Source organism: Tursiops truncatus, chromosome 17 (assembly GCF_011762595.2).
Source record: "Tursiops truncatus isolate mTurTru1 chromosome 17, mTurTru1.mat.Y, whole genome shotgun sequence".
In the NCBI taxonomy this organism is placed as follows: domain Eukaryota; kingdom Metazoa; phylum Chordata; class Mammalia; order Artiodactyla; family Delphinidae; genus Tursiops; species Tursiops truncatus.
In genome coordinates this window covers 78,004,882-78,027,492 of record NC_047050.1, presented here as the reverse complement: position 1 = coordinate 78,027,492, position 22,611 = coordinate 78,004,882, and the positions used below count along the sequence as shown (strand labels likewise).

The window sequence follows — 22,611 nt, the reverse complement described above, 5'->3', positions numbered from 1 at the left end:
CGGGGGAGGTGCCGTCTCACCCGTTCTGCTGAGACAGTCTCTGTTTCCATGGCTCGGCTCCCCCATGCCCACCCTGCCTCTCACTGTGCCCCTTGCACCTCACCAGCCTGCCTGCCAAGCAGCACCTTGGTTTCAAGCCTCCGGTCCTGTCTCCTGGGACCCCACGGTGGAGGGAGGGGGAGGGAGCACCACACCCTTCAAAGAGGAGGCCGTCCTGCTGCTCTTCAAGCTCACCCTCACGCCTGCAGCCTCCCCTGGACCTGGGGACCAGCCACCTTCCACATGGCTCCCTCCCGGGTACCCCACTGGGTCTGTTTCCATTTCCACAGGAAATAAAAGTGCCCATCTCCCACTCCTTCCGGGCCTCCTCTGGGGACTTTGGGGCGCGAGCCCTGGCACCTAGGGCCCAGGGCCGCGCGGCAGGGTGGGGACTGCGAGCCCCGAGGCCCGGCAGGTTTTCGAGGCAGGGGTGGGGGGAAAGGACGGATATTTAGAGGTCCCCAGGCTCCCCACACCCCCGATCTAATGCAGTTGAGAGGTTGGTCACAGCGCTCCGAGCCCGGATCCTGCTCCCTTTACCTCTCAGCACAAGACGGTTTTGCAGTTTTAACGAGCGCACGCTGAGTTTTCCAGGAATACAAAACTGGCGTACACACTGAGGAAGCAGGACCGCGCTCGATTCTTTTTGAAACACACAGCCCCCCTCCCGTCGGTAGCACTGGGGGTCGGAGTCCCCACGTGTGACGACTGTGGAGCGTTCAAGGCTGATCCGCAGGCTCTGCGGGGCGCCTCCTCTGATCGTGCCCCAAATCTGAGTGCTCAAGTGCCCGTGGTCTCCGAGGACTTCCTCTCCTCCCACGCGAGGGCAGGCCGTTCCTCAGGTCAAGTAGCGTGGGTGGGTAGGTTTGCTTGTGTGCGGGATGCGGCAGCACGCGGCGGGAGCCCAGGAGACCCCATCCCAAGGGCGGATGCGGGATACGGGATGCGGGGCGGGGCGGGGCGGGGCGGGGCAGGGCGGGGCGGGGGGGCGCTCAGCTCTAGAGGAAGACCCAGGAGTCCATGGAGACGCCCGCCGCTCTTCCCGCCCCTGCGCCAGCCCTACTACAACTACCAGGATGCATCGGGCGGTTGAACTACACTTCCCGGGACACTCCGCGTCAGGAGTGGGCCTGCGCGCTGGGCCTGGGGGTGGGGCTAATGTGGCGACGCTAGAGCGCGGGAAGTCCGGAACCCTCGGCACGGCGGCCGGAGTATGAGCTTGGACCGCGAGCTTCGCCGTGAGTCCAGGGACTAGCGCCGGAACGCGGGGGCCGGGGGCGGGCCTGGCCCTGCCGGGCGGAGAAGCTTAGCACCCAGGCCTCGTTCTTCTTTCTGCAGAGTTAAGCAAGGCCAAGGCTAAGGCCCAGAGGAGCGGGCAGCTGCGGGAGGAGGCAGCCGTCTGCCACCAGCTGGGGGAGCTCCTGGCTAGCCATGGTGCGTGGGGTGGAGTCCGGGCCTGGGAGCGAGGATCCGGGAGGACGGGGTGTGTGTGTGGGGGGCGGGGGGGCCTTCCTGAGTGCCGCCGGCCGCTGCCCCACTGGCCCTCGCGGCCCCTGGCCCTCTGCCCGGCCAGACTGAAGCCTGTCCCGCCCGCCCAGGGTGCTACGCGGAGGCCCTGCGAGAGCACCAGCAGGAGCTGCAGCTCCTGGAGTCGGCCGACGACCCCCTGGGCTGCGCCGTGGCCCACCGCAAGATCGGAGAGCGGCTGGCGGAGATGGAGGACTACTCGGCTGCCCTGCAGGTGGGCGGAGGCCGCGACGTGGACCTCCACGCTGGCCACACCCAGCTCTCCTGGGCTCTCATATCCTGGGGGTCCGTTTCTGAGAAGGGAGGCCCAGTCTCTGCTGTCCAGGCCTCTGGCTGGAGGGGAGAGGGGGACACGCTGCGCTGGGCTCAGGTAGCCTAGTCCTCGGGTGGGTGTGCCACAGGCCCTCTGTCCACACAGAGCTGACCTGGCCCCGGCTTCTGGGGCTGCCACAGCCCAGCTAACTTCCGGTCAGTGTCTCCCCCAGTGACTTTGGCTGGTCTGAGTGTGGTGCTACGGTCCCCGCAGTCAGCCCTTAGCATAGAGAAAACGGGGTGTTGCAGCCTAGTTTTGGCCTGCTCTGTGGGGGCTTGGGGGACACGTGGGGTTTGCTTGACGTGGGGTTGGCTCACAGCGACCATTCTTCTGTGCTGCAGCACCAGCACCGCTACCTGGAGCTCGCATGTTCCCTGTCCAACCATGTTGAGCAGCAGAGGGCCTGGGCCACCATTGGCCGCACCCACTTGGACATCTTTGACCACCACCAGTCACAGGATGACTTGCTACAGGCACAGGATGCCTTCGAGAAAAGCCTGGCTATCGTAGATGAGAAGCTGCAGGGTAATTGCCTTTGGAGACTGGCCCTCCCCACCTTCTGCCTCCTGAGCTCTGCAGGGAGAAGAGGCTACAGCCCCGTTGCCCGCCCTGCCCGTGTGGTGGGTCCCCCTGTCTGGACCCTCCTTTTGTGAGATTGAGATTGGTTCTCAGAAGCAGCAGCCCTCCCCCCCCCCCCGCCCCCTGCCCCGCAGAGCCTGTGCTCCTCACGACCTCGGGTCCGGCTGCCTTTGCTCTTTTTCGCTCTGCTCTACCTGCAGCAGAACCCCTGGCACCTACAGTGAGAGGCTGGAGGAGGGATCCAGGAGAGGTTGGCCAGGGCCCAGGGCTGGAGACCCCAAGTGGGGGTAAGGCACTGAGTGTCTGGAGGGGCGTCTTCCAGGCTCACTGGCCAAGAGAGAGCTGAGTGAGATGAGGACCCGACTTTACCTCAACGTGGGCCTCACCTGTGACAGCCTGCAGCAGGCGGCGCTATGCCACGCCTACTTCACGAAGAGCATCTTCCTTGCCGAGTAAGGCCCCCCGCTCGGCCCCAGGAGGGAGTGGCTGGGGCCTGGGCTGCTCCCAGGGTCCTCCCGAGAGGGCAGCCGGGCTGACCTCACCCCTCTGCCCAGTCAGTTTCCTGTTAGCAGAGGGGCAGCCTTGGCTTTGTGGGGGCCGGAAACCTAAGTGGCATCGGTGGGTGCTTGCTGTGCCGTCCCTAAGCGACAGTGCCCCGGGCACTGAGATCCTGTCCCACCCCCAGGCAGAACCACCTGTACGAAGACCTGTTTCGCGCCCGCTACAACCTCGGCGCCATCCACTGGCGGCGGGGGCAGCACTCTCAGGCCATGCGCTGCCTGGAGGGGGCGCGGAAGTGCGCACGCACCCTGAAGCAGGGCTCCATGGAGAGCGAGTGCTGCCTGCTCCTCTCGGAGGTGCTGGTTCTTGGTGGCTCCGGGCTCTGCTCCCGGGTGGGCCTGGGCCTGCAGGAGCCTGCGGGCCTCACCTTCCCTTGCCCTCCAGGTCCTCCAAGACCTAGGGGATTTTTTGGCCGCCAAGAGAGCCTTGAAGAAGGCCTATCGGCTTGGTTCCCAGAAGCCTTTGCAGAAGGCAGTGGTCTGCCGGACTCTCAAGTATGGTGAGCCTAGGAGGGGATCGGGGGGGTGCTGAACCCCCTGAGAAGGAGTAGGGAGGGCTCCCGTCCTTCAGCAGAGGAGGCCTGGGCGTGTGTCCTTCGGGAGGTGGCAGCGCCAGTAGGGCACCCGTCTCCCTCCGCTTCTTGTTGGGAGGGGCCTCATTTTTCTCTGAGCTACGTTCAGCACAGAGTGTCAGAGGGGCACCCCGGGTGGTCAGGAGACTAGTGTCTATGCACAAGCCAGCTTCGTTGGCAAACTAGAGAAAAGCCGCCCCGCCTAATGGGGTGGGAGCGTGGACGGTGCGTGTGGCCTAGCAGGACTGGTAAGTGGCGGTCAGCAGGCCCCCACCCCATGCTGCGGACCAGCCCCTGCCCTGACTCGTCGTTAGTTGGTTCTTCTATTCTTGCTGCGACCCCACGAGGTAGTTCCTCCTACCACCCCCCTTACCGGTGGGTGAGCGGAGGCTCGGGCAGGTGGCTGGCTGCCTAAGGGCACAGGGCCAGGCCCCAGGCTGTGCCGCCCCCGCACCAGGCTCTTTCTGGCAGTGCTCGCGGTGGTCCGCCTGCAGCAGCAGCTGGAGGAGTCTGAGGAGAGTGACCCGCGGGGCGCCATGGGCATCTGTGAGCAGCTGGGTGACCTGTTCTCCAAGGCGGGCGACTTCCCCAAGGCTGCCGCGGCCTACCAGAAGCAGGTGCGTGCCCGGGCTGGGGCGGGGATGAGGGCACCGGGGCTGTGGGCTGCGGGGTGTGGCGCAGCCCTGGCCTCACTGTTGCCGCCTTCCCAGCTGCAGTTTGCGGAGCTGCTAAACAGGCCGGGGCCTGAGCTGGCCGTCATCCACGTGTCCCTGGCTGCCACCCTGGGGGACATGAAGGACCACCGCCAGGCCGTGCGCCACTATGAAGAGGAGCTGAGGCTGCGGGACGGCAGCGCCCTGGAGGTGAGGGGTCACGGCGCCCTGCCCTGCCCGGGGCTCTGTCCCAGGATTGCTGCCCTTGGGGATGGGCACGGGAGGGCTGTCGTCCTCCTGTCTCGTGTGGGCAGCCATGGGGAGCCGGGGCCAGCTGGGTGCGGGGGCGGCCGCCACCGAGTTCACGCCTCCTCCTCTAGGAGGCCAAGACCTGGTTGAACATCGCGCTGTCCCGCGAGGATGCCGGGGATGCTTACGAGGTGCTGGCGCCGTGCTTCCAGAAGGCTCTCAGCTGTGCGCAGCAAGCCCAGCAGCCGCGGCTGCAGGTGTGGGAGCCCGCCCACCCGTGCTGGGATCCCCACGTACAGCTTCCCCGCGGCCCGCCCGTCCCCCTGTCCCCCGCCCCCATCTCTGCTCTGGCCCTGAGCTGGGTGTCCCCCGCTCCTCAGAGGCAGGTCTTACGGCACCTCCACGCGGTGCAGCTGAGGCTGCAGCCTCAGGAGGCCCTTGGCACTGAAGCCAGGCTGCAGGAGCTGAGAGCGGCTGAAGACGAGGAGGATGAGGGGGATGAGGACGACGAGGACGACGAGGGGGACGAGGGGGATGCCGCCGCCCTGGAGGCCATCGAGGTGGAGCTCTCAGAGAGCGGTGAGGCTCGGATGCCATGCTGGCAGCCCCGGTGTTCCCTCCCTGACGCCGGGGCCGGGCCGGTGGGTCCTGCTCACAGCCTCAGGATGGGAGGGAACAGCCCAGCGCCGGGTGGGTAACTGGCGCAGGTGAGGCAGGTGGAAGAGGGTGGAGGTGGGGGGGTTGCAGGGAGCCGGGCACAGCCGGGGGACGTTCTTGGAGGGGCCGGTGCCGGGAGGCTGGCGGGCGTCTGCAGGGGAGGTGGCTCGGGGCAGACCTGGGGAAACGCACCACAGGCGGTCCCGAGACCCTCGAGGGCCTGCGCGGTTCCCCTGAGGCCAGCGTGCTCAGCTCCGAGGGGCGGCTGTGAGGGTGGGCTGTGGCGGAAGCCGGCTCAGGCAGCGGGCCAGTGGGTGGGCTTCAGCAGTCAGCTGGCTCCCGGCTGCACGGTCCCTGAGGCCAGAAGGAGTGGCTTCAGTTTTGAACTCGAGGGGCCTCCAAAACCCCCGGGAAGTTTCAGCCTTGCCTTAGCGGGGTGCTGAGCTGGGCGTGGCTCGTATGCAGGTGTGGGGGAGGGTCCACAGGAGGGGCGGGGAGAGAGGACCCGGAAAGGAGAACTTCAGGCGACTCTCCGACTTTCCGATAGGCATAGGCAGTTACCCCCGGAGGAGAAGGGAAGGAGGCGCAGGAGGGAGCCGGGGCGGGGGTGGGGTGGTGGTGGTGTCGGGCTGAGAGCAGGCGGGAGAAGGCAGAGGCACCGGGAGTCGTGCAGGTGGAGGACGCCTGGGCCCCAGGGGCGAGCTGTCTTCACCCTGGGCCTGACGTGGCCCGACAAGGATGCTTCCCAGGAAGGAGACAGCGGAGGTCTGGGGTGGGGGAGGCTGCCCCACAGAGCAGGCTCCTGGGCGCAGCGGAGCCGGGGCAGGGGCTAGGCTCACCTGGGCTGGTGGGCCTGGCTCTGTTCCAGAGGATGAAGTTGACGGGTCCCAGCGGTTGGAGGAGGAGGAGCTTCAGGGCTGCCTGGGCCGGCGGAGGGTGAGCAAGGTGAGCACAGCGGCTGAGCGCGTGTCGCCCTCCCGTGCCCACCAGTGCCGCCCCATCCCCTCACGCCTACGCCCCCACGGGGCGACTGTGCCCACAGTGGAACCGGCGCAACGACGTCGGGGAGACCCTGCTGCACCGAGCCTGCATCGAGGGCCAGCTGGGCCGTGTCCAGGACCTCGTGAGGCAGGTGGGCCCGCTGCCCCACCCCAGTCACCCTGCGGCCATAGCAGGGGCTCTCGCTGGGGTACTGTCTCCCCAGGGGCCAGGGCAGGGTACAGGGGCCGGAGCCGGCACTGGGGACTCTGTACTTGTTGTGGCCAGTGTCTCCCTCACTCTGGTGTGACCTGGGCCAGGGCCAGGCTCGGGGGTGGGCCCCGGGGGCCCTCCTCAGGCTCCAGAGCCCCAGGGCAAGGCCAGGCTGGGGGCTACTCGGGGCCAGGCTCCTTCCCATTCTTTGTCACAGGGCCACCCCCTGAACCCTCGGGACTACTGTGGTTGGACACCCTTGCACGAGGCCTGCAACTACGGGCATCTGGGTGAGTGTGGGGCTGCGGGGTGCTAGCATACGATAGGGAGAGGGAAAGGGTCCCTCCCAAGGAAGGGCCTGGGAGCTGGCTCATACCCCCCGTCCACAGACATCGTCCGTTTCCTGCTGGACCACGGGGCCGCGGTGGATGACCCGGGTGGCCAAGGCTGTGAGGGTATCACTCCCCTGCACGATGCTCTCAACTGTGGCCACTTTGAGGTGGCCCAGCTGCTCATCGAGCGAGGAGCATCGGTCACTCTTCGAACCAGGAAGGTGAGCACAGACGCAGGCCAGGCAGGCGTGGGCCGCACGTGGTTGGCGGTACTGCCACTGCCAGCCCTGCTTAGCTGGGTACCCCACAGGGCCGCAGCCCGCTGGAGACGCTGCAGCAGTGGGTGAAGCTGTACTGCAAGGATCTGGATGGCGAGACGCGAGAGAAGGCTGCTGCCATGGAGACGCTGCTCCAGGCGGCCTCTTCGGGCCAAGGCAAGCGGGGACCTCCTCTGCTCCTAAGGACCTCGCTCCGTAGCCTGAGGGTCCCCGGGCCCTGGGTGGCGGGGATGGTGCCAGGCACTGCCTCACAATAGGTTCAATCTCTCTGCAGCTCCCCACAGCTCCCTGGCTCCCCCGACCGTCCCAAGTAACCATGTTTTTGACCCTGAGACTTCTCCTCCCTCAAGTCCCAGCCCAGGACCCCCAGAAGCCTGTCAGGCCAGGGCCAGGGTCTCCCAGGGGCTGGCGGTGCCAGCCGCGGCCAGGCCTCGGAGGAGCAGGCACAAGCTGGCCAGCGGTGGCAGCTCGGATGGGGAGGAAAACCCAGGTCCGCCCCGGCCACCCCAGAAGAGGCCCCGGATGCCCAGCCCCGCCAGTGACGGAGAGGCAGCCACTGCGAGTGCCGGCTGGGCAGCCTACCGGGCGGCCATCCGCAGTGTGGGCAGTGCCCAGAGATACCACCTGCGCCCCAGCCCCCCTCGAGGCCCCGGCGAGGCCCCCAGCCCCCGGGCAGCACTCCTCCCTGAGGAGGAGTGCTTGGCCGGGGACTGGCTAGAAGAGGACTTGCCGCTGGCCCATGGTCATGGGGGCAGCTACCCGCCCCGCCCCCATAGCAGTGCGGATGGCAGCAGACACAGTGCCTCGGGGTCAGGCAGCGAGGCGAGCGCCATCAGGCCTCGGGCCCGGGCCCGGAAGAGCCGGCTGTCCCGTCTCAAGAGTTGGAGTGCACGGGTCAGAGCAGATGGAGCCTGCAGCTCAGCCGCAGAGCCCCCGCGGAGCCCTGATGTCCCCAGGGCCTTGGAGCCCATTGGGGGAAGCCCTGCAGCAGGCCAGCCCTTGGTGGGTGTGCAGGCCTGGAGCAGAGCTGCCTCCCAGGCTGGGGCGGTTGGGGGTGGTGGGCAGGGGGCTCCGTCTTCCCTGACTCAGGCTGTCTTTCCCCGCCCACACCTGCTAGGGTCAGGCCCTGCTCCCTCCCATCCGAGTTCGAGTTCGTGTTCAGCATAATCTTTTCCTCATCCCCGTTCCACAGAGGTAAGGTGTCACCTGTTTTCTCCCAACCCCTGGCCCCCTGTGCGCCACTGCGGGTTCTGGGCCAGGGAATGGTGCCCAGGGGCAGCAGAGGGCCTTCATGGCTGCAGATGGCGTGGAATGTGCGATGCGAATCCATCTGGTTTTATACCCCACCTCGGGGGGGCTGGCAGCTGGGGGAGGTGATGGCAGACACAGGCTCGGGGAGGCCCTGCGTCCCTAGAAACAGCCCGGAGGTGCTGCATGTGTGCACGGGGCACTGGCATGTCACACATAGGGGCAGGGGGAGAGGAAGGAGCCAGACGAGGGAGCTGTGGATGCCAAGCTGGGATGGCAGGACCCCGGGGGCCACTCCTCAACGTGTGCGGGAACCTGGCCAGGTCCAGGACTCAGCTCGACCTCTGTCCCCACAGCAGGGAGACCCACTCCGTGGCCTGGCTGGCTGAGCAGGCCGCCCAGCGTTACTACCAGGCCTCTGGGCTGCTGCCTCGGCTCTCCCTACAAAAAGAGGGGGCCCTGCTGGCCCCACAGGACCCCATCTCCGACGTGCTGCAGAGCAATGAGGAGGTGAGTGGCAGGCCAGGCCCTGAGTTCGGGGTGTTCGCCAATACTGGGTGCCGGGGGCTGCACACCGCTGGTGCTTTCCAGGTGTTGGCTGAGGTGACTTCGTGGGACCTTCCCCCGCTGACGGACCGCTACCGCCGGGCCTGCCAGAGCCTGGAGCAAGGTAAGGGCCCAGGGGGCCCTGCGGCGGTGGCCTGGGCAGAGGGCTGGGTGTGTGGGCTCCTCCTGCCCGTGCCACTCCCCGGTCCGCGGGCCTCAACTCCCAGGACCCCAGGTGCCCACCTGGGTTCCTTCCCAGCCCACCTGTTCTTGGCTTTTCCTTCCCTACCTAGCAGCCCTGTGTGTAGGTAGTGGGGTGGGGTGGGGGAGACTGGCCCCGTCTGGAGGTAGATGAGCGCCACCCACCGGCTGTGCGGCGTGGCTCCTGGGCCATGGGGTCCACAGGCCTCTGGTGGCAGCCCCAGGGCTCGTGAGTGAGGAGGGGCCGCCTGGTTTGCCTCTCGTGATGCACAGGGCAGGACAGGCAGGCTCTGGCCCTGGTGACGCCACGTCCCCCCTCCAGGGGCGCACCAGCACGTGCTGCAGGCGATGGAGCAGCAGGGCTCAGGCCCCGCGTTCAGTGCCTGCTCCCTGGCGCTGCGCCAGGCCCAGCTCACCCCGCTGCTGCGGGCCCTGAAGCTGCACTCGGCACTCCGGGAGCTCCGCCTCGCCGGGAACCGGCTGGGGGATGGATGTGTCGCCGAGCTGCTGGCTGCCCTGGACACCGTGCCCGGCCTGACCCTCCTCGACCTCTCCTCCAATCACCTGGGCGCTGAAGGGCTGCGCCAGCTTGCTGTGGGTCTCCAGGGGCAGCCCGCCTTGCAGGTAGAGGCGTGGGGAACGGCGGACCGGTACCAGGGCAGCATCTGAACGTCCACATCTAGCCCATCCCTGGGTGGGAAGGTGCCGTTGAGAGTGCTGGCCAATACCCAGCTCCGGGTGGCCCAGACCAGATCCTCTGGGGAACCCATGTCTCCACAGAACTTGGAAGAACTGGACTTAAGCATGAACCCCCTCGGGGATGGCTGTGGCCAGGCCCTGGCCTCCATCCTACGGGCCTGCCCCTTGCTCAGCACCCTGCACCTCCAGGCCTGTGGCTTTGGCCGCAGCTTCTTCCTGAACCACCAGGCGGCCCTGCGCAGCGCCTTCCAAGGTGAGCTGCCAGGCACGTCCACTCCCTGGCCCCAAGGGCTCAGAGAGCCTCCAGCACAAGGACTCCTAGGGCACGAGCCCAGCTTTCGGGAGCACGTAGGTAGACGTGCAGGTGCTGGACCTGTCTGGGCTCAGAGGGACGTTGGGTGCTCGCCTGGCCTGGGCGGCCCCCTCAGGACACAGCCCCAGTCCCAGCTACGCTGCAGGCCAGAGCCCAGCCCCACAGCTCTCACCAGGTCTGAGCATCCCGTTTGCCAGAGACGATTCCACCACAAGCCCACTGGGGCTGCAGAGACCCGCCATCCCAGCCCTGAGAAGCTGGAAACTGGGGTCCTCTAGGGGGCTTTCCACAGAGCTATGAGCACAGCGGCAGGGGAGGAGGGGTCTAGGACTGGGGTGGCAGACGGAGTACTCCCCGACCCACCCCACCACATGTGGATGTCCCAGCCTAGGGCCTGTCTCAGGTCACCTGGGGCCATCCTGTTGTGAGTAGGGGCAGGTAGAGGACCCCGAAATGGTGGGAAGAAGCTGGGCTCAGGAGTCCAGTTCTGCCCCCTCCCCACTGGGAGACACTGGGCCAGAGCCACCCCAGTTTCCCTGCACACCAAACCTCAGGGACGAGGACGGCTTCCCGAGGGTCACGAGGGTTCCGGGCCCAGGACTGTGCGGCAGGGCTGGGGGCGGCGGCACACGGGGCTGACAGAGGTTCTGGCCCTTGATATAGGCGCCAAGTGCCTGAAGACACTGTCCCTGTCCTACAACGGCCTGGGTGCCTCCGCCCTGGCCCAGGCCCTGCAGAGCCTGCCAGCCCGCACCCTCCTACGCCTGGAGCTGAGCTCTGTGGCCGCCAGCAAGAGCGACCCAGGCCTCACGGAGCCCGTGGTCAGCTACCTGACCAAGGTATGCGGTCAAGGAGGGACACTAAGCCAGAGGCACCTTGGGCCACCCAGGATTGGCGGGTGGTGCTGGGAAGAGGCTTTGCACGTTTGGACAAAACAGAGGCGGGGAAGGGTTTCTGTAGACCTGCCTGCCTCAGGCTGTGAATTCCTGGCCAGCAGGAAGGACAACTGGGATCCAGGGAGGCAGGGAGGGCAGGTGCCCCACTCAGGCCGGCTCCCCTTGGGCCTCCGCTGTCTAGGAAGGCTGCGCCCTGGAGCACCTGGGTCTGTCGGCAAACCACCTGGGCGACGAGGCCGTGAGAGATCTGAGCAGGTAATGCCAGCCAGCTCGTGCCACCACCATCCTGCAGGGGTTCTGATCTCAGGGCCCAGGAGCCCGGGGAAGCTGGGGCTCCTTGCCCCAGCATGCCCCGAGGCCTGGCCGCCAGCCACTAGCCTGCCTCCTGGCTGGCCCTCGTGTCTCTCTTCATGCTCCCACGGCTCTCGAGACTCTTTCTCTCTGGTGTGTCCCCTCCTGTCACCTTTTGTCCAGCAGCCCAGGCACAGGCCACGGCTTCTGTGGCCCTCCAGCCTCAGCTGGCTCGCAGGAGTGTGAGACACCCGTGCCAGGCTGGGGGCAAAGCCTGTGGTCCTGGCCTGCAGCTCCCCGAGCCTTGGGGTCACCTGGGGCAGCTTCCCCTCGTGATGGAAGCTGACCCCCAGGCTTCTTCCCTGTCTCAGATGTCTGCCTCTCTGCCCCTCGCTGGTCTCGCTGGACCTGTCTGCCAACCCCAAGATCAGCTGTGCCGGCCTGGAGGAGCTCCTGTCTGCCCTCCAAGGGCGGCCCCAAGGCCTCAGCTTCCTCGGCCTGTCAGGTGAGCTCTGGGTATGGTGGCTACACCTGCCACACTGGAACTGGTGACACAGCTCCCTCCTCGAGGACCTGCCTTAGGCCCAGGTGCCTCCTCTGAAGGGGCCGTCACTGCCACCAGCCAGACCGCAAGGGTGCGCTGGGCCCCTTGGGGTCGCCACAGTGGAGGACGGTGACCAGTGTGACTGGAAGCAGGTGTGAGCCTCGCTCCTCAAACCGTAGGGCGGGAGGACCGTGGGTCTCTGCCTCTGGCCCGGTCAGCCTGACCCTCGAGACCATGGCCGGGGGACCCAGTGCCACAGGGACTTCCTCGTTCCTGTTGTCACCGAGAGAGGGACGTCGGGCTAGGGTGGCAATACCTGCCTCTGAGGGACCCTCCCGCTTCCTGGCCAAGGCTGCCCTGACCCTACCGTCCAGGCCTGTGGCCTGACTTAGCTGGTTTCTCTGGCCACGCCCTGGTGCAGGACCCTACCAGAGCTGTCTTGAGAAGGACCCCAGGGAGGTGCGTTTGGTGAACTGGCCACCCAGCGGCCTGGCACATCTTGCTGGGGCCCAGGGCAGGGCAGACCAGGCTTTGCCGTCTAGGAGAACAAGGGCTGGGAGTGGGTCTACACACAGGGGATCCCTGGGTTCTTCCTGCTCCTCACCCACGGGCCCACAGGGCCAGGCTGGCTCCTCCAGGAAGGCCCCCCCTGAAGGTGGGCTGGTAGGAGACCTGCGCTCAGCTGAGGGGCTGCTCCCCACACACCTGGCTTCTGGGCACCTGCACCCTCTCACCAAACTCCCTGGGTCGTGAGCCTGCTGGGTATTCTCTGGTGTCTCTGAGGATTGAGCCTTGTAGCTCAGTGTCTTGAGACTCACAGGTAGCCCATTGGGTCAGTTTTATGGAGGGAGAGACCCAGGCATCGTCAGACAATGGCAGAGGCACAGACGTGAATGCGGTGTTTACTTTAGCCAACCTCCCTTGTGCCTGACCACTGGCTGGGAAGGGAGTCCACAGTCCTGGGCACACTAGGCCTGGGAGAGCACACTCCTTCCTAGAGAATTATCGGGCCTCTGCTGGCCTTTGCTCATGCCCCTCGCTGCAGCCCTTGGGGCCTCAGAGGAAGTGTGTTTCCTCCCGAGGGCCACACTGGTAAAGAGGAAAGCCCCACAGGGCCCCCTCTACGAACACCACTGGTTCCCGCGGGCCCCCGGCCATAGCCTGAGGCCTACTCCTGCTTCCCCTCTGCAGGCTGTGCTGTCCAGGGCCCCCTGGGCCTGCGCCTCTGGGACAACTTAACAGTGCAGCTGCAGGAGCTGCAGCTGTGCAGCAGACGTCTCTCTGCTGAGGACCGGGATGCCCTGCACCAGCTGCTGCCCAGCCAGCTGGGCCCCAAAGCATGCACCCTGGATCGGGGACCCAAGCTCTTCTTCAGGCACCTCTGACTGGCTGAGCCGTGCCCCGCCCTCCCCACACGCCCAAGCCTCTAATAAAGGAAGCCGCTGCTGCCGCCTCCCTCCCTGCTGTGGCCTTCGGAGGGGTTCACCTTGCTGTCAGAGCGCTCTGGAATGAGGCCTCCCTGCCCAATGAGCAGTGAGCCACACCAGCAGAGAAAGGGTTTATTCATAGGCAGCCAAGTGAGGGGACGGGAGGACAGATCTCAGATTGGCTTCCCCAAAGTAGGGGCGTGGGATATTTACGGGACAAAGAAGCAGGTTGGGGGAATTCCTGGCAGCCCAGTGATGAGCACTCCAACACTTTCACTGCCGACGGCCCGGGCCTGGTTCCATGTTCGGTGAACTAGATGCTACAAGCTGCGTGGCCAAAAAGAAAAGAAGGCAGGGTGATCTTAAGCGTGGGGAGAGGAGATTGGAGGTAGGAAAAAGGCGACGTAATCTGTGTTCTGCAGAGGTGTGTCTGAATTACCTGCTTCTTCATGGGACCATGTTAAAAAATGGACATGATCTGAGGGTGGGGGTTTGGGCCCTCCGATGTCAAAAGGTCATTCACTGGACACCTGTGCAGGCCCAGTTTTAGGGTTGGTGGTCCCAACCAGTCTTAACTGGCTTGAGCTCAGACTGGACACAGGTGACTCCAAGTTCCTGGAAAACAACTCAGAGCAAACATCTTATTCTGCAGGACGTGCACGTTTTTGTATCGACAATTAAGGTGAGCTTGACCAGTGAAGGCAGGTTACAAGCGGAAGGTTTTTTTTTATTGAAGTACACTTAATTTGCAATGTTGTGTTAGTTTCAGGTGTACAGCAAGGCAATTCAGTTTAGCTCAGTTTTGTATATATGTATTGTTTTTCAGATTCTTTTCCATTATAGGTTATTAAAAGATACCCGATATAGTTCCCTGTGCTGTACAGTAGGTCCTTGTTGTTTATGGAGGAGTTTTTAAGAAGCTGTAAAGACAAGCTCAAGGATTTGTTACCAATTTCTATTAACCCTGTGGGGCACAGTTTCAAGGGCAGATCCGGCCACTTAGAGGTCCTACAGGTGAAGGCAAAACCTCCCTTCGTTACCTCTTCCGGTTCCTATCAGGCATGGCTGGATCAGACCCGCAGAGCGTTACCCCCGGCCCGGCCTGGCCTGGCCCGGCCTCAGCGCGGGGTTGGGGGGAAGTAGCCAGAAGCCGAGGTGGCCCAACCCCGCGCGCAGGCGCAGACATCAGGTTCCGGCGCTGAGAAAGTGTGCGCAGGCGCATACATTGGGCCCGCGCGCAAGCGCAGGCGTCAGAGAGCGCTCCGCCCCCGCGCCATTTCCGGGATCCGCGAGGCCGCCCAGGTACTCCAGGCCGGGGGCGGGCGGGAAAGGCGGCGCCGGCAGAGGCCCGGGGGTGTCGCTGTGCCGCGGAGGGCAGTCCGCGCCCGTGCTCGTCCTGGCTCTCCGTCTTGTGGTCCCCTCTCCCGGTGTCCGGCTCTCCTGGCTACCCCCTGGGTTCCAGAGCCGTTTCCCCGGGACTGGCGCCTCCGAGTGCGGCGCTCAGACCGCCGGGCCCGAAGGTTCCCGCGGCCTATGCGCCCCGCACGCGGCCCGCCCGATCTTCCACCGCGCTCATTGGGCTTTCTCTAGAAGCTCGCCGTTCTGGGTCGCGGCAGGTTGGTGAGGTTCAGCCGAGTGTTCGCTTGTGGCCGCGTGGAATCCCGTTGTAGAGCCGCAGACGACTCCCTTATTCCTTCTCTCCGTTGCACCTCCTTTCTGATGCTGCGGGAGGGTGGCTCAGTGGTATCCGTGCCCCACCCCACCCCCGCGGGCTCTCGTAATTTCATCGGCCTTCTCGGCCCCGTCCCCCGCCCCTGCTGCTTAACTTGTACAACCTTGGCCTTTCCCAGCCCTGATCCCGCCTTCCCTCTGCCCAGCCTCCGCACGCCGCGGTGCCCGGGGCTCAACGTGGGCTGCTCTCCCTCCTACCGTGGTTCGCCCTTAGCCATCTCCTGTGGGACGCCATCCACCCCCTCGGTGCCACTGGCTCAGCCTTGCCAGCCCCCGGCCTCTCCCCTGATCTCCAGCCGCCTCAGCAGCTTCCTCGGATGTCTGCGGAGCCTCTCAAAGCCAGCAGATCAAGCGCAGCGCTTTCCTGCACACCCGCTTGCCTTCTACACCTACTTTGTTCACTTTCTCCATCTCAGTTCACCTCACTGTCATGGTGCCACTGGTCCAAAAATAAGGGGTCATTTTTGAGTCCTTTTTAATTTTTACCCCTTTTCAAATTCTCCACTGGGTCTGGTGGTTCCATCTCCAAAGCACATAAGGACGTGGCCCCAGCCACCGCACCAACTTCCGGAGTGGTCAGGGGCTCCTGCTTCCACGGTCTGCTCAGCCCACCGCCCACCTGGAGCTGGGAGAACTTTCTTCAGTCTTCCTGGAGTTCCCTCTGGCTGTGCCAGGATAAACCCAGACTCCTCCTCCTGGCCTGTGAGATCTGTGCCCTTTGATCCCCCTGCCTGTCTGTCCTCATCCCCTAGAACGCCCCTCACTCAGAAAGCTCACCTCCCCCCCACCCACCCCGCTTGTCTGTTCCTCTAAATTCATTCCTGCATAAAGACCTCACATTATACGTGCTGTCTGTCGTATGTGCTGTTTTCTCTGCCCAAACGTTCATCCAGGTCACTCATCTGATAGCTGCAGCCCCTTCCTCTCCTGGTCACCTGACTCAGAGCAACCTGCCCTGACCATGCCGCCACTCCCCACCCCACCCCCTCTGCCAGCCCGCCATTGCTCACTCCTGAGATGCTCACCTGCACCTGCTTCCTCCCGGCAGCCTCCAGGGTGGCTCGGTGTTCCCAGCACAGTGCACAGCACGCTGTGTGTTCATTGCTGGTTTTGTTTCTGCTGAGGGTGGGGAAGCTTTTCATGAGGCCCAGCCCTCAGGGGTGTTAGGGGGTCACCTTTGCGTCAGCACTGGTTCTGCTCCCTAGGTCTCTGCTGTGGCCACCTGAGCCTGCAGGATGTTTCACGGGATCCCAGCCACTCCTGGCATGGGAGGTGAGTGTGGCCCAAGCTGGGCCCAGGGACCCAGAGAGCCTAGGCTTTCAACCTCTGTGGCAGAGGCTGATGGGAGTGGTGGCCGGAGCATTTGGGAGGTCTATAAGTGTCCGCCCCCGCAAGACCTCAGGTAGTGGCCAGGGGCCCAGAGACCTCTTCCAGGTGGGGTCAGCTGGACGCAGAGATGACAGCTTTAGTGTGGCTGGAACTTCAGGGGGTCTTAGGTATCCCACAGTCCTCAAGCCAGGGAAAAGATGACAGAGCATGTGACAAACGTGTGTGCCCATCACTGCATCGTAAGCAAGGTAGCCTAGAAACAGGTGGGATGGAGGGGCAGCCCTGGCGCACAGCCCCCTGGGCCCAGAGGCATGGCCTCTGCTCAGGCCAGAGGTCAAGCTGATGGGAATGCTGAGATTGAAATTCCCCCAGCTCCCTTTGGGCTCTTTGGGACATAGCCCGGGGGAGGCCTTGGGAGGGGCGCTGAGACAGGGCTGGGCCAGGGCGCTGGACAAGCTTGCCAGGGTGACCTTCGCGAGCAGCCTGCCAGCTGTCTGCCTGTTCTGTCGCAGCCCCTGGAAACAAGCCGGAGCTGTATGAGGTGAGCGGCGGGCACCTGCCTGGCGGCGCTGGCCAGTAGTCTTTATCTGCGTGGTCCTCACCGGGACCCCACAGCCACTGTGGTGCTGCTGGCCGACCCTCCGCCCTGTCTCCCCAACAGGAAGTGAAGCTGTATAAGAATGCCCGTGAGCGGGAAAAGTGAGTCCAGCACCCAGGCTGCCTGCCTCTCCCATACTGAGTGTCAGAAGGACATGGGGTCGGCCCAGGGAAACGGGTCCCAAGAAGCCTCTGCCAGGGGTGGGGTGAGAGGGGCAGCCAGACACGGAGCTCTGCCTCAGCGGCACCTTGGGTAGGACTGGCACCCTAGGCTCCGGGACCTTGGCTTCCCTGCCGTGGCGGCCGCAGCTGAAGGATGCGCCCCCTCAGGTATGACAACATGGCAGAGCTGTTTGCAGTTGTGAAGACGATGCAGGCCCTGGAGAAGGCGTACATCAAGGACTGCGTCAGCCCCAACGAGTGAGAGCCCGCTTCCCTGCACCACCGACCCGTACTTGGAAGCTTGTTTCTGCCCTCCAGGGCTGGGGCGCTCAGTAAGGAGCGGGGGCGGGGGTCTGAGGCCCACCCAGCGCAAGGAGGGTCGCTTGGGTGCTGGCGGCCTTGGTACCACCTTGGGCAGGGACGCCCTGGCGGCAGCAGCCCAGCATTCTGGGGGGAGGGGAACCCAGCGCCCTGGCGGCAGCATTCTGCCCCAGCTTTGCTACCTGGGGCCTCATCGGTGCAAAGGCATAGAAGGCGAGCAGGGTGGCACAGGCAGTCAGTCCGTGGGGTGCCGCTGGCCAGGCCTGGCAGCCAGCTGGTATGTGGGGCCTTTGTTCGGTGCAGCAGCCCCTCCCCCACAGGACCACGAGCTGTCAACGTGGAGGCGCGGCCAACATGGCCCGAGGAGCGGGCACAAGGGGCCTTGTTGGGCCTCTGCCTGGTGTTGGGCTGGGGGCCAACCTGCACAGTCCAGGCCAGGTCCGTGTGGCAGCCATATTTTGGCCGTTACCACCTGCCGCCACCTTCTAGAGTTCTTTTTTTGTATAAACCAAGTGGGAAGGCTCGGTCCTCGATGGCCAATCCCTGGCCCTTCACCCAGCCCTCCGTGTGAGATGCCACCTGTCTGGAAGGGCGGAGGGAAAGCAGGATGTGCCAGGCGGCGCTGGCCTGGCGCTGAGGGCGGCAGCCTGACCCTTCCCCCCAGGTACACTGCGGCCTGCTCGCGGCTCCTGGTCCAGTACAAAGCTGCCTTCCGGCAGGTACAGGGGTCAGAGATCAGCTCCATCGATGAATTCTGCCGCAAGTTCCGAGTGAGTGAGCGGCCCCTCCACCCTGAGGGGCGGGGGTGGGCGTGGGCAGGGGGGCCATTGGGCTGGGGCTGGGCTGCCCCGCGAGGCCCAGCACCGTGTGTCCTCCCTCAGCTGGACTGCCCGCTTGCCATGGAGAGGATCAAGGAGGACCGGCCCATCACCATCAAGGATGACAAGGGCAACCTGAATCGCTGCATTGCCGACGTGGTCTCGGTGCGGAGGCGGGAGGGCCACGTGCCCGCAGCCCCGCGGTGCACAGAGTAGCCGGAGTGGGGGGCGGGCAGTCCTCCTGGGCAGCGTCCGGGAAACCCCGAGGCCCCGCCCATCCCAAGGCCCACGTGGGATGTGCCCAGGGCTCCCCCCCACTGACCGCTCCTCAGCTGCAGGGTCAGGCTTAGGGCCCACGTGACCCCATGGCTAAGGCTGCGGAGGGCGAGGGCCGGCTGGTGCTGCCCCGGGCCCGGCCCTGCAGAGGACCAGGCTGGCGGGGGTCTTTGCCGGGGGCCCATGTCGTCTCACACACACCCTTGCCGCCAGCTCTTCATCACAGTGATGGACAAGCTGCGCCTGGAGATCCGGGCCATGGACGAGGTGCGGCTCCCGGGCGGTCGGGGGTGGGGGCAGGGGAACCAGGGTCGGTGTCCAAGCGGGTCGTGTTTCTGCAGATCCAGCCCGACCTGCGGGAGCTGATGGAGACCATGCACCGCATGAGCCACCTGCCCCCTGACTTCGAGGGCCGCCAGACGGTCAGCCAGTGGTGAGTGTCCCCTGCTGAGCCTCCCTGTCCGTCGCAGCCCCGTAGTCCCCCACCTGCCCCAGCCCAGCTCTGTGCTCTGTGCCCCACAGGCTGCAGACCCTGAGTGGCATGTCAGCCTCAGACGAGCTGGACGACTCCCAGGTGCGCCAGATGCTCTTCGACCTGGAATCAGCCTACAACGCCTTCAACCGCTTCCTGCACGCCTGAGCCCAGCCTCCCTACCCCCGCCTTCCGCGATGGTCCCACTTCCCCCGACGTCTGCAAGCGTTTTGCCATGCACGGTGGCCTGGAGCCCGCTCCCCCAATAAAGATGCTTTCTGACCTCCCTGCTGCTGTGGGCGCCCCCCGCCCGCCCCAGGCCCACCCTGCCTGTTTGTCTGCCCTCTGGGCCTCGGGAGCACGCAGCCCATTCATCAGGGAAGAGCCTCAGTGGCACTTCAGAGGCAGCGCCTGCCCTGGTGGGCACCGCCTGGCAAGCCAGCAGGGGTGCGCCTCCTCGCAGGCCAGGCAGGCTTGCGTCTGCCTGCCACACCTTCCCCCACCTCTCAGCTGAGAGCTTTAGGCAGCGCGGCGGCCCAGCTGGCCAGGTCGGCGCAGAGCCTGACACCTTTGCAGCAGGGCCCATCCTTGTGCGGTGGCTCACAGGAGCGCCGGTTGGTAGCCCACAGTAGCACAGCTTGTCCTCCTGCCTGCCACCAAGGGTGTCCCTCACCCGGGAGCAAGGCCCAGCCGGCAGACGCCACGGGAGCCCCAGAGCTGGCCTTGCCCAAAGCCTGGTGGGGAAGCAACGCCTGCTCCAAGGCATTGTGCCGTCAGTGCTGGAAGCTGCCTGGCCCCACGGGGTTCATGTCTGCGTCCTCATCCTCTGGGGCAGACAGCAAGCAGCAAACCAGAGACCAAGGCTCTGGGTTCCAGGGGGGTGGGTTCCAGTTTTAGCAACTGTGGTGCTGGGATAAGGGACACGCCAGAGTTTCATTGTAGCATTTTCTCTTAGTGGTACTTCTTTGTACCTGGCTTCTAGAGGCAACCAAATAAAGTGTGTGGTATCTCGAGTGGTGATGGAGGAGGTCCAAGGCTGCCATTGCATACGGGGTGGTCAGGAGCAGCTCTCAGCGTTGAACAGAAGGTCCAGGAGAAGTGAGCAGGGCTCCCTGGGGAAGGAGGAAGGGGGTGGGAAGCCGGGTGGGAAACGGGGCTGGAAGGCAGGTCAGGACTTGGGATTGTACCCAGGAGCACCAGATGCCAGTGAGGAACTCAGAGCAGAGGCCCTCATCTCTCTGGTGTGTTAGGGGGAAGAGCAGAGTCAGCAAGTGAGGGGAGAGACCGTCAGCTTCTGGGTGTGGACCGTGCTGTGTGTGGCACCCACAGTCTGCTGGATGCAGCGGTGGAATGAGAACTCCGGGGTTACACCAGGCTTGAGCCTGAGCACCTGGAGGGGTGGAAACTCCTATTGAAATGTGGACACCTGGGGAGGAGGGGCCCTGTGTGCACAGGCTGAGCTGGGCTTGGCTCTCCGATGGTCAAGGGGGACTGTCAAGTGCGTGGCTGGACACCAGCGGGTGGAGTTCCATAGACAAGGGTGAGGGCTGGTGTCTGGGGTGAAGGCACGCTATCACGGGTACCAGGAATTCTACCCGAGGGGCAGGACTGGCGCTGCATCAATGCAGGAGCTGAAGAAGGGGCGACCGGGGCCTGGGGAGGAGACCAGAGGCCCAGGTGTGGAGGACGGTGAGCTCCAGGGCGGACCGAGCCGAGGAAGAGCCCTGCCGAGTCTGGCCCGCGGGGCTCTCGGTGACTTTGACAACAGTGTGGGTTGGGGTGAGGCTTCAGTGGAGCCTGGGAGAGGCCACCAGTGCCTGAGTCCCCGCGACCTGCTGTCAAGGGAGCTGAGGGGGCAAAGGGCCAGAGAGGGTTGTTTGGGTCTATTTTAATTTTTTATTGCAATGAAATATGTAAAACATGAAGTTGGCCACCTGAAACATTTCTAGGTTCAGCGGCATTGGGTGCATCAACCACGTCGTGCGTTCATTGCCACCATCTGTCTGCAGGATCCTTTCGTCTTCCTAAACTAGACCTGTCCCCACTAAACAGCTCCCTATCCCGCCCAGCCCCTGGCACCAGCCATTCTACCTTCTACCCCTGGATTCTGACGACCCCCGAGACCTCGAAGCACGAATGGAATCACACAGAATTCGTTCTTCTGTGACTGGCTCACTTGGCTTAGCATAATGCCCTCAAGGTTCATCCATGTTTTAGCGAGACAGGATTTCCTTCCTTTTCACGTCTGAGTAATATTCCGTGGTGTGTCTAGACCATATTTGTTTATCTGTTCACCCGCTGATGGGCCCTTGGGCTGCTTCCCTCTTTGGGCTTCTGTGAATATCCTGCGATGAATGCGGGTGTCTGGCGCTTGCTGGATGACGGACTGATGCAGGAGGGGCCTGGGGATAAGCCCAGCGCTGGCGGGCGACAGGCAGATGTGCAGGGGAGTTGGTGACACACTCTGCGGCTGCCCTGGGCTAGGAAGGGAGGGCATGGGTAAGTGGTTGGGGGGACACGAAGCAGGGAAACGTGGGCCCACGCAGGGGGGTGCCGAGGCCCGAGGGGGTGCCGGCTGCGTGCCAGGCCTCCACCAGGGGACCTGAACGGCTGGGCTGAGACCTTTTCCCTGAAGCTAAGCAGGCCTTGAGCAGTGGATGACCTGAGGCAGCAGCTTGGTGCCAGGCTCAGCTCCAGCCAGCCCCGGCCCTGACAAGGTGGGGTAGGAAAAAGGCCAGTTTGGGCCCAACAACTGGGGGCGGGGGGTAGCCCAAATCTTTCCAGCTTCCCTCCTCATTGACTCAGGGGTCCAGGAGTCATCTGAACCCCTGGCAGACTCTTCCCATCCCCTCCCCTTGCCTGATACCCCTGTAGGCCCCACCGAGGTCACACTGCAGTGCCACCCAGCATGTGTGTGGGTGAGAGGGCAGGAGCCACACCTGAACTCGGGCCCAGGACACCGTCCTCAGCCTGAGGCCCCGCCCTGGGTGGCACAGGATGGTGGGGACAGAGTCCTGGGGCCCGAGCTCCCAGCTCCCCTGGAGCCTCTCCTCCCCCACCCCAACCACGCCCCCTAGGGACAGGGTCAGGGTCAGCAGTTGGTCCAACCAGGTGTGGAAGGGGCCACCCACACACTCCCTCTAGAAGGCAAGGCTGCCCCGAGACTGGGGTTGGCTAGCTCCCTGGGGTCTGCCCCTTTCCCCAGACTGCCAACTAGGCAGAGATAAGGCCTAGAAGTTCAAAGGCCGGAGCAGGAGGCAGCAGGGAGGGGCAGGGCCGGGAGCCACAGTTCTCCCCCTCTCCCTGAGCCTAGTGACCCCTTCCTGCTTCCTGCTGCCCTCAGGGCCCAGGAGCCCCTCACTGGCCGGTGAGCTGGGGGGTATGGGCAGGGCGCCCAGCCTCCTCTTTGCTCTTGTTTGTGTGGGGCTTTGGCCATTTCCTGGGGAGTTTCCCCTGGAGGGTTTGGTGAGGGGCACATGACTCAGCCAGCACCTTATCTCAATTCCCTCGGATTCCAGCCCCCGCAAGAATTTCAGCACAGAATTCCATCACAGCTCAGGACCCCACGCCCAGGGAGGCCCTCGAAGGCTCTGGGGTGTCTAAGTTGCCTGAGCCAGGGGGCTGGGGGGGCCCTGCTGGGGATGCTGCAGGGAGGGGAGTGGGGCGGGGCCGTGTGGGGGCTTTCAGGTGGGATGTGGGGACCGGGCCTGTAGTGGTGTCTTGGAACCTCTGCGCCAGGCCCCCTTGGCTTGGGGGCAGCTCTCAGAGAGAGGGCCCCGGGAAGCAACAC

At 64.7% G+C, this 22,611-nt stretch overlaps 2 protein-coding genes and 1 long non-coding RNA gene across 15 annotated transcripts; 2 read left to right on the top strand and 1 right to left on the bottom strand.

Annotated features, from left to right (window-relative positions):
• The first annotated feature begins 1,137 nt into the window (after window positions 1-1,137).
• Window positions 1,138-13,984, top strand: TONSL (tonsoku like, DNA repair protein). Of its 10 annotated transcripts, none has more exons than XM_033842628.2 (26): window positions 1,138-1,277; window positions 1,378-1,473; window positions 1,638-1,780; window positions 2,221-2,404; window positions 2,781-2,910; window positions 3,144-3,315; window positions 3,404-3,518; window positions 4,062-4,207; window positions 4,307-4,453; window positions 4,624-4,749; window positions 4,873-5,071; window positions 6,018-6,094; window positions 6,192-6,281; window positions 6,558-6,630; window positions 6,730-6,893; window positions 6,968-7,106; window positions 7,225-7,952; window positions 8,068-8,144; window positions 8,555-8,708; window positions 8,790-8,868; window positions 9,268-9,569; window positions 9,693-9,897; window positions 10,621-10,796; window positions 11,035-11,108; window positions 11,516-11,649; window positions 12,880-13,984. In XM_033842628.2, exons 1-26 carry the CDS (start codon window positions 1,253-1,255, stop codon window positions 13,071-13,073), a joined length of 4,149 nt encoding a protein of 1,382 aa, XP_033698519.1. In that variant the 5' UTR covers window positions 1,138-1,252; the 3' UTR covers window positions 13,074-13,984. The 10 variants fall into 10 exon arrangements, with proteins under 10 accessions (XP_033698519.1, XP_033698520.1, XP_033698518.1 ...); XM_033842629.2 differs by having other exon boundaries at window positions 4,301-4,453; window positions 6,983-7,106; XM_033842627.2 differs by having other exon boundaries at window positions 4,301-4,453.
• LOC117308617 (uncharacterized) lies at window positions 13,234-14,272 on the bottom strand. Its single transcript, XR_004522705.2, has 2 exons — window positions 14,156-14,272; window positions 13,234-13,442 (listed from the first exon to the last, which is right to left on the bottom strand). It is a non-coding gene; the product is annotated as an uncharacterized lncRNA (long non-coding RNA).
• Window positions 14,273-14,395: 123 nt separating this feature from the next.
• Window positions 14,396-19,834, top strand: VPS28 (VPS28 subunit of ESCRT-I). 4 transcript variants are annotated; one of them, XM_033842642.2, is made up of 10 exons: window positions 14,396-14,417; window positions 16,052-16,118; window positions 16,688-16,716; window positions 16,837-16,874; window positions 17,103-17,192; window positions 17,920-18,025; window positions 18,137-18,238; window positions 18,563-18,616; window positions 18,691-18,782; window positions 18,872-19,834. In XM_033842642.2, exons 2-10 carry the CDS (start codon window positions 16,082-16,084, stop codon window positions 18,987-18,989), a joined length of 666 nt encoding a protein of 221 aa, XP_033698533.1. In that variant the 5' UTR covers window positions 14,396-14,417; window positions 16,052-16,081; the 3' UTR covers window positions 18,990-19,834. The 4 variants fall into 4 exon arrangements, with proteins under 4 accessions (XP_033698533.1, XP_033698532.1, XP_033698531.1 ...); XM_033842641.2 differs by lacking the exon at window positions 14,396-14,417 and adding an exon at window positions 14,519-14,735; XM_033842640.2 differs by lacking the exon at window positions 14,396-14,417 and adding an exon at window positions 14,520-14,731.
• Window positions 19,835-22,611: the final 2,777 nt, after the last annotated feature.